Here is a 10,496-nt window from a genome sequence, read left to right as displayed (position 1 = left end):
CACACACACACACACACACACACACACACACACACACACACACACACACACACACACACACACACATATACTTACTATGGGGACAATGGCTAAATCAATACCATTTATATCGACTGGAAAGATAAATCCATCACTATATTCAGGAGTTAAATGCCTTCATCTCCAACACATGGTCCATTTTCTATTCTTGTTTCCTGTCATTTTCTACTTTCCTTTAAAATGGTGATGTAGCCCATACTCCTCCATGGGGACCGAGCTCTATAAAGACTGGAACCAGATCAATGTAGAGCCATCCCGTGCACTCTCTTCCCTGTGAAGAGGCAGTAATGGTCTGTTATTATAGGAACCCAGATGGGCGACAGACAGTAGGGCTAGCCACAGCAGGGGGACGACTGATAACGGGATGACAATAGGAGGCAGGAGATTGGTGGATGAAGAAAAGAGAAATGATTAGAATAATGAGGGCTGGATTTAAGGTGCAGTCCAAGGGGAATTTGGTGAAAAGAAACGACAGAGTGCAGCTATCATGTGGACATAAGGCACATCTGATTGTACAGTATATATCTTCTGTCATGAAGATACACACATTGCATCGTTTTCATTATAATTATAAAATGTATGCAGTTTAGCAAATAATGGTTTTTCATGTAATGTTAAAAGATTCAGCTGATAAACAAATATAAATATACCCTTATATACTTTTATGAATTGTTTTACAGAACAGTTTACACATGTACATTTCTAGTTTCCTGTTTCCATTCAGTTTATATTTTATGTGTCTTTACTTTATCCCACTGCACTGTTTTACGTTTTCGATTCAGATTATGTTTGCTTGCAGGAATGTATTTTCTATACATATTTAATGAGCATTGTTGGAGGATGACTAAGACCTAAGATTTTTTTAAAAGCCCTTGAACCCTTTCTTAGAAATGATGTTCATGTTACAGAGTAAATGAATTCCTTTGCATTTCTGCACTTTTTCACCTTCTTGTTGCAATACCATAAAATATGACTTTATGTACACAATGGACGGTATTTAAAGAAAAAGGTGAAGAAGCATAGATGTGATGAGGGACAGAAATAAGGGGGAAGGACAAAGGAGGTAGATGCTCAATATGTCCCCAGCAGGGTGGTCAGAAAGGGAGCTTTGCTGAGGGGGCTGCTGCCTTCTGCCAGGATAGAAGGACCACTAAACCCCTTGAGGAGAGGGCCAAGGAACTGGGGAAGGATATGACGGAAGACACTGTTTAATCTTTTCACATGATTTTCAATCATTCAACGTTTTCAGTTAGTGTGGTAGCTTTACGGGTAAAAAAAGCAACACTTGTATCTTGACTTTCGCTCGGTGTCTGCAAGCAGAGGAAAATGTGTTCAAGTCATTAACCTTGAGCCCGCTGGGCCTGAGGACAGAGCAGCATGCTGCAGAATGTTAGCATGTCTGCGCTCTCCCAGGAGACACAGTGTTAGCTTTCAAACAGCCTCCAGGACTCTAACTGAGAAACAGGGGATTAGCAGTTTAGTGGGAAGGGTCAGGAATTGGCAGTTGGTTATTTGATCTAAATGGCCTCAGGGTTTGTGTACGTCGCGTAGGAGGGCAGAATTGGGTTTTTTTCCTGGAAAAAGGTCATTACTAAGTTTATCCTTGGAGGTCTCGTCCTGACCTTTCTTTGCCATGAGATTACCATATTCTTAAGGTAATACAGATTGTCACCACCATGAATACTAATGTAAAGGAAAGAGGGTGACAGCACTTATTCTCATTTCAGTGTTAGCTTCAGGCAATCTGTCCGTAATTAAAACACAGCTTCAACCCGTTTGTATGTCAAAACGGTCACGCTCGAAAGACAAAGGTTTTATATAATTGTATTCATGAGTAAAAGATCACTTAGGTGTGTGTTTTTTTCTTCCTTGTAGACTTACATTGGACACATCCTTCTGCTGGTCAATCCAAACAAAGAGCTGCCCATCTACTCCACCTTGGTAAGCATGCATTTCAATTACATCTATTCCACATAGGCTTAACATATATGCTGTGCTTTGCTCTCCTAATGTTTATTTTGCATTTAATAATAATAATAATAAATGGGAATTATATAGCGCTTTTCTAGACCCAAAGAATCTTTACATTACGAGTAAGGTCGACAAACAAAACAAGAACAAAAACACAAACAAAAACAAAAACAAAAACAAAACAAAAACAGAAAAGCATTTCAATGTACTTTGATCCACGCTTAAAACACGTGGGTTTGATAGGTTATGCATTTTACATGTGCAATCGTACTATAAAGAAGGCGTATTTGCTGCATAAGAAGCAGGTCATGAACAGATGAAATGGACCTTGTGGTTGATAAATAATGCAGCCTTTCCTGTCAGTGATACACAGCACTAGGCTGACTCTGCATCAGCTGGGGCGAGAGATTCAGTTTAGCTAACGCACGCACGCACGCACGCACGCACGCACACACGCACGCACGCACGCACACACACACACACACACACACACACATACACACATACACACACACACACACACACAAACACACATACACACATACACACATACACACACACACACACACACACACACACACACACTCTATTACGTGTTTTGACTTTTAAAAACACTTTCTCTACTGGTAAAATACAGCATATTTTTAACTTTTACACATTGATTGTTTGTCAGCCATGTTAAACAGTGATTAACTCAAAAAGCGGAATGAATGCCAGCTGAGCCCCTTGCTCATGTGAGCCCAGAAGGGGTTTGATGGAGGAGACATCTTCTCCTGACATGACAGAATGAAGCCAGGCCCCCTCTGGCCGTCCCATTCCAGCCTCGGTCTGGACTCACTCCAGGCGTCCACACCCGATGGAGAGGACGTGTGGACGAGCAGGGAGGGGCCGGTGTGAGGAGGACATATGTCACAACATGTGTGACCTGCTGGCCGTCTGTCACCCCCTCTGTTCTGGTGGTCCACAGCCCATCCTCCATACCTTTTCCATTGCCAAATACAGCACTGTTTGGCTCACATCCTCTCTACTGGTTAAAGAAAGGGTGTCGTACAGTTATATCAGAGATTAGTATGGCAGACAATGGTGGGATTAACTTTCTGATACACTGACCGTGTTTCAACAAAAAGAAAGAGTCAATATCTGAGTGACATTCTATAAACCCTTCATTTGGTCAGAGACTTAGAATGAAAACATTGTTATAAAAACTGATTTTTAAGTCTGAAATAAAAGCTATTAACATTCCCAGTCAATAGTTCAGTCTAAATGTAAAGTCGGGTCTCATGGTAGTGATATAATACAATTGTTTTTAAGACAACAACAACATCAGTGTTTGAAACAAAAGAGATATGTTTCCAATAACAAACTAGACAGATAATCACATTTTGGCAATTGCTTAGCTACATTTTTATTATATATCAATAAACTGTTACCTTCCGAAAAAAATTAAGGAAGAGGAATTCCAGAAATGAGTCTGAATTCATCTTCAGTTTAGGTCAAATGACATGGCTGGACTGAGTAGTAAACCACACCTTCTTAGTGGTTTAGTGTCAGTGCTATAAAAAGTTATATCCAGCATGGTCTCACTGTTTTCCTGAAACGTTATCCTCTCTGTTGCTCACCCTTGTGTGTGTGTATCCATGTAACATCAGGTTGTAATCTAATGTCTTAACTTACTTGTCTTTCTCTCTCAGGTGAGTCAGTTGTACCTGAGCTCCACGGGTCGTCTGTGCTCCTCTCTGCCGCCTCACATCTTCTCCTCCGCAGAGAGAGCGTACCACATGATGCTGCAGGAGAGACGCCCACAGTGTTTCATCTTGAGGTACACACTCAACTCCGTGCCTTCTGGATTATGAGACAAAAAACTCAACAGAGGGAAATAATCGTGTGAATAATCGTGACGTTCAGCTGGCCACCTGTCTGGTCCACACCCCTCCACCTGTTTAACACTCCCTGAGAGACTAATAGCTCTCTGCCTGAGCTGAGCAGTGGACCTATTCAATGTTCACGCAGCGATGGAGGTTAGCTCGGAGTGTTGTAGCTTCTTGCCCTTTGTCCTCAGCTGGACGGAGGCAGCTTCCTGATTGCAATTAAATCCCGTTCCGGCTGTACAGTGACATTCCCGCTGAGTTGTAACCAATCTGGCAGAGAGTTAATGCGCCCTGGCCACAGGCTATCCATCTCACTCACACACACAAACAAACACACACACACACACATCTGTTCGGACATGACACCGTGCCTTCCCACATACACACACTGTATTTTATTCCTCCTTTTCTTGGTTCTCTTTCAAGCCCTCTGTTTCGCTCCATATTTCCTCACACATGCACACACTAACACGTTTACAGGCAAGGCCATGATCCCCCAGGGCTAGTGCTCTAACAAAATGCCCTTGAAATCTAATAAAAAACTGTTAAATGAAAAGGCAGTGGAAAGGCCTTTGGACTTCGCACTCAGCAGGGCAGTTAGTAGGAAACATAGCAACAAACAGCGCACCACAGCACACTGCGGCCATTAGTGATGATTTCTGACCTCCTGCAGCCATCTGCTAGGTGTTACACGCCAGTCTCCGCTCTCTGCGTGACGGTGAGTGTCGGAGCATGTACTGCGTTGGTGCCCAATTTAATATCCACTCAATGACAAATTGAAAAAAGCCTCAACTGCCAGATAAGTTGTGGCAATAACAGCGTGTGGAAAGTGGTGATCAATGGAGCCCCGTTAGTTGTGTCAGAAAGACGGAATAGATGGTGATTTAGATGGGTGGGGGTCCCTGAATGGGTGATGTCAGCTAGGTGGAGACATGCAACTGAGATGACAGATGTTGTTAACACCCTCATGACTAATGCATATCATCTATTCTTCTGAGACACATCTAGAGCAATGTAACTGACACAGATGCTTGGGTTTGTCCTTTTATTGTTGCTTAGTAGCAGCTATTTAATTTGACTTTGTTTGCTTACCAACACTCTAGTCACTATCTATTCATTTAAGATAAAATTGTATGAGACACACATTTTTTCACAAGTTTTTTGAAATTTGAAATATCAATACAGGGGCAATTTGTGACATGTGGATTTGGTACCCCATCATTTACATTGGATCAGAAAGACTCTTTAATTGCCCAGGATGCACAGGAGGAATTATCTCTGCAAGCTAAACCGGTTTCACTGTTCAGTAATTGTTAAAAAACTTTAATAAATGTGGAAACATGAATAACATCACCTCAGGCAGGAAGGACATTAAATGAGCAATTTTTTCTTTCTCTCTAGTGGTGAAAGTGGTTCTGGGAAAACGGAGGCCTTTAAGCACATAGTGAGACATCTGACAGCCCGCTCCAGCCCCAAAGGCTTTGCACTGGAGCCCAGAATGAAACACGTAAGTCTGTTCTCTATACTCTATTTATTTAACTCTTCTTGCAGTCATCAGGTCGGGTCCTGGAGGCTTATGGCTTACGAACATGTGATGAAATCTCAGTGTCTTGAATGATTTGTTGCTATAATGCCCTTGAGTCATTATTTTAGATGGCAAAAAGGTGAAATGTTCCAACGATAATCTTATAGTACAACTGTGTGCTGTTATTTCATTTCAAATTCCATGCCACTCACAATCATTCCTCAGTGAGAAACCCATGAATATTTGTGCACTCTTCAAAGCCAGGCATATTTCACCCTATCTCCCTGATCTTATGTTTTACTCTGCCTATTGTTCCTTCATCATATCATTTCTTTGATACAAAATCAGATAGTGACAGTGCAAGTGTAGTAAGGCAGGAGTCATGTAAATGTCTCCTGCTGTTCTTCTGTTGCCGTGCTGAGTACAAATAGACGTATAGATTACCACACAGAGTATGGGGCTTAACTGAAAGTCTTTTTTTCTCTGCTTGATAGCTCTTCATTCACCAAAGGCATCATTTGAGCATTCAAACCCTGTTTGATTGCATCATCAAGATTTCCATTAAGATCCCACTCTCTATACTGAGCTGTTATTGTTCGGCTAAACCATTTCCAGCAGAGGAAATAATTTGAAACGTTTTTCTTAGGAAGCAGTCCCTTTTCTCTACATCCTAAGAAAAGACTATTGATTTAAAAAAACAACTATATTAGGATAAAGCAGGACATTAAATACCCATGTCCTTTCCATGGCACACTATTAAGTGTTTAAGCAAGGTCAGGTTTTCATATCCTCCATTTATTGTGACACCATCGTGGTGCTTTCCATATGATTCACTGTTTTGCACTGGGTCTATCAGGCGGGTAACAAAGCTTGTGTCGCGTCGGATTGCAAGTGCTGTATTCTGATGAAGTCATCGTTATGTAGTCGATAACTGGGTCAGCTCGCTCTCTGATCATCCTGGGACACAAAAAATACTCAAGTCCCAGATAATGGATACATATTGACATCTAGTGGTAGGAATTGGTATTGAAGCAGAATTCCTTTTTGATTCAGGTTCAGAAATATGTTTAACAAACTTGATTTTACTATTTGAAAAATAAAAAGATAAACATACACTACAGTAAAAGTCATGCTTAAGTACAATACTGTCTCACTGGTAACAATTGTATTTTGGTGTGATACAATATGCAGGTAAACTGTATTCTGGAGGCCTTCGGTCATGCAAAGACTCTGAAGAACAACAACTCGAGCCGTTTTATCAAACTGTTGACCATCCAATACTGTGACAAAAGGAAGACACTGCTCAGAGGTAAGCTACATTTCCAAAGGGAAAGTGATTGTTTGTTAGTTGGCTTTACAATTACTTTCATATAGTTGTATCTGTATTTTCCATAAGAGTCAGGAGAAACTGAGCAGGGTCTAAATATCCTACTTCATTCTTCCAAATGTTCAAATATATCATGAGCTTTATTGTCAAGATAAGAAAACAGAAATATTTAACAATCTTGATCACAAGATTTGAGATCTTAGACATAAAACAAAATAGACTCACAGTAAGGCACCGCACTACGGTGCACGAGTGATTATTCTTGAACTATTTTATTTCTATTCTGTTATTTCTTGCACAATTTTAATCGTTTTTTATTGTTTCATGTCCTATATATATTCATGTTGCATTGTTGGAGGAGCCTGGGACTTACGTTTTTCATTGCTATATCCAGGGCTGCACATAACTGGTGCGCAGGAGCATGCGCACCTCCGCCAAAAAAAGAGCACCGGGTCATTTGAAAAAAGGCGCATTTGCGTACCAACATTGAGAGAGAGAGAGAAGAGATAGATAAGGGAGAAGAGAGGAGAGGAGAGAGAAGAGAGAGGAAAATATATTTGCGAGTTGCATATGAACCTATGATATGAACTCAGGGCCGGCCCGTAGCAATGGCGTAATAGATGTTCGCCAAGGGCGCCAGATCTGGGGAGGCGCTGTGCTGGCAGCTCTGGGAGGGAAAAAAACATTTTTGACCGTTGGTGCTCATCCTAATTTTCGGCCTTGATGTAACAATATTCATAATTAAGTAAATGTAACACCCTTTTCACCCCGGTTACACGTTTCATTTGCTCTGTACGATGGGCACTGTAAGTGATGAAAGTGGGGGATGTTGGCTTATCAGGCGCCCGCAGCTCACAGCCAAAGAGAGAGAGAGAGAGGACGCACCGGTACCGGTGCTGTTGTTGTTGTTAGCATCTGGTGCTAGCTGCGCTAACGGATATAAGAAGAAGATGTTTCTATAATCAGGGTGGAGGAGAGCTCTCATGTCAGACTGAGAGGCTCAGTGAGGTTAAGGACTCTCTGACTGAGTGTTTAGATAGTTCACTTTAGTCTAAGTTATCTCAGTGGGTCTCAAACGGTTTGGTCCCAATTTATGTAAACACATATTTCCAAGGCACTCCTTTATAATTATTGGAATAAACAGGTTTGAAATCATTCCAATGTATACTATAGGACAGTAACCCAAAAAAATGCATAAATAAATTAATGTTAAGGTAAAATAAGATATGAATGAACAACATAAATAAAATAAGTTACATTAATTTGTTATTGGCTATGGTAGGTTATTGGTTATGTTCACATACTTATTTGATTACATCCACTTGTCTAAGATGACAACAGAGACTTTCGACCCAAAACCAGCTGACTTGTGGATGCAAGCAGCTAATCGCAGACTCAACGAGAGAGAAAGTAGTAGGCCTACATCATCAGCTACCATGTCTGACAGAGAGGAAGACAGTGAGGAGAACAGTCAGGAGGGGAGTGATGACAGCTTGTAGGATTACTGGTCGTGCTAATGTTGTCTTGTGTTCCCCTCTGCATGTGTGTTCTGTGTTCACCTCTGCATGTGTGTTCAGTGCCGTGTGTCTGGCAAATAAAGTCAAGACCCCTTCAAAAGTTACGGTTTATTTCATTTTAAGGATGAGCATCAAGCAACATCTCCAGGTGCTCCTTTGAGAACCAGGGCAAAAAAGTTATGTGCACCCCTGGCTATATCTACACTGTAGTATACTGTGTACTGTACATGACAGTAAAGCATTGAAGAAATCTTGAATCTCGCCAGCAGGGGGCAGTAGAAGCCCATCAGTCCACTGTTCTGGTGTTTCTATTTGTGATCTGTTTTACAGCCCCTCACCTTATTTGTTATCCATCTTAATTTGATCAGTGAGCACTGCCTATTGAACAGTGGCCACAAATGTACTATTGTACTATCATCAGCACTGTTGAAATGTAATTTACCCACATGCTATTAAAATACACTTCTGATATTTAAGCCCGTGTGTACGCCCACATGCTGGAGAAGTCTCGTCTGGTCCACCTGCCTCCTCAACAACACAGCTTCAACATCTTCCATCTGATGGCTGAGGGCCAGTCGCCTGAGGAGAACAGCGCACTTTACCTCAACAATGTCCTGGCTCATAGGTACGTGGCATTCAGCTGCCTTTGTGTATTTTGAGAGTTCACAAAATCACCTGTGAAGGTAGAATGGCAGTTGCTCTCACCAACAAGAGTAATTGTTTATTTAAATGTCTTTCTTGCCTCTTAGTTTAAGAGGTTTTTACTTACTTCAAAAAAAGCTGCTCACGTACACAGTTCAACTCAACACTGACGATATATAAACATTCATATTTAATGCCTTCAGAGAGATTGTGTGTGTGTTTATGCCTGAATACATGAGTATCCCATGTTGACACCTCTACTCATCCATGCTCTTTCTTGCACAGCGACAGTGGGATTGTGGGTTACGCTAACAGCACTTTTATTCACGGTACTCCACCAGTGTGATAACCACTGACCTGGATTGCTCTGTTTTGCAGCCCCTCTGGCACCTCACTATCCTTTTATGTCTCCATGGGTCTTTGTTAGGTGTGCATGATCCAGTCCTGTAGATTTTAAACCCAATTTGCTCAAATCTCCCTTCCAAACACAGCTCTCTGAAAAGTGTGCCTGGGACTTTTCTACACAAAGATATATATTTTTTAAAAGTCCTGCTGAGCACATGAATAAAATGTTTGCACCTGAGCACTCATCATAGGACACACCTTGCTCACTTTGGTAATTTAGTTTTTATGGGTGTCTTAAACATTTGTCCACATTTCTCTGTTCTTTTCCAGGTATCTTAGTGGAAGACTTCCCGGGGAGAACCCTCCAGTAGCTGAAGCCTCCACCGAGAGCAGGGAGCGCCTCACAGCCGTCAAACATGCCCTGCGAGCCCTGGGCTTCAACAAGCAGGTATTGATTGGCACTGCATTCGGCTTCTTTTCACTCTGTTTATTCAAAGGTTATTGACAGCAGGCATCATTTAAAGTGTTGATGTCACACACACTAAAGTAGCTACATATGAGGTCATTGATGAGAATTATCCCCAGGTCAAAACAATGTCTGTTTTTTTGTCTTTATTAGGATCCCCATTAGCACTAGCATGAGCATTGGCTATTCTTCCTGGGGTCCTCACACACTCAAAACATACATAAACATACATACAACAAAATGAAAACAAAACAAAACAGCTCATCATTGCATGCAATTTACAGTGAAATGAAGTGAAAACTAAAATGGTCATCCAATTATCGCCATCCTAAGGCCAAACAAAAGTAAATACAAATAAGTTTACATCATAATATATGCATACATAGCCACAGACACAGTTCAAATTTACTTTATAATACTTAAATAATTTTTTAGCAACCTTTTGAAATGTAGTTGAGAATGTTCCTGAATGATGTGAACCGGTAAAGAGTTCCAGCTGATCACAGCTCTGTACATGACTGTTTTCTGTCCCATATTTGATTTAGATTTGGGTAATACAAACCTTCCTTCTATTGTATGTCATGTTTGATAGTTATGTTGTGCATATTGCGCTATAAACCTTTGTGATAATATATCTGGTGAGTGAGTCACTGTAATATTTCTGACAAAATTTAATAAAATATAAGTTGACCTCTGTCTGACAGTTAACCATTTCAATGTCTCCAGCATTTCAGTGACTCTGGTTCTGTAGGAGCACTGCAGTGCACATCGTGCTGCCTTATTTTGTGCTACTTGT

The 10,496-nt window shown here is 41.1% G+C and overlaps 1 protein-coding gene across 1 annotated transcript in view; it reads left to right on the top strand.

Moving 5' to 3' along the window:
* The window catches only part of myo16 (myosin XVI), a 75,484-nt gene that overhangs the window by 28,164 nt on the left and 36,824 nt on the right, over positions 1-10,496 (top strand). Inside the window, exons 12-17 of the mRNA XM_010791627.1 lie at positions 1,915-1,980; positions 3,702-3,829; positions 5,280-5,385; positions 6,595-6,712; positions 8,725-8,872; positions 9,565-9,682. Of these exons, the coding sequence (XP_010789929.1) occupies positions 1,915-1,980; positions 3,702-3,829; positions 5,280-5,385; positions 6,595-6,712; positions 8,725-8,872; positions 9,565-9,682 (684 nt within the window). The remainder of the gene's footprint in view (positions 1-1,914; positions 1,981-3,701; positions 3,830-5,279; positions 5,386-6,594; positions 6,713-8,724; positions 8,873-9,564; positions 9,683-10,496) is intronic.

Source organism: Notothenia coriiceps, unplaced genomic scaffold (genome assembly GCF_000735185.1).
Source record: "Notothenia coriiceps isolate Sejong01 unplaced genomic scaffold, NC01 NC01_scaffold00035603, whole genome shotgun sequence".
Classification (NCBI taxonomy): domain Eukaryota; kingdom Metazoa; phylum Chordata; class Actinopteri; order Perciformes; family Nototheniidae; genus Notothenia; species Notothenia coriiceps.
Note: the sequence above shows the minus strand (reverse complement) of the source record. Positions and strands in the feature narration are given on the sequence as shown.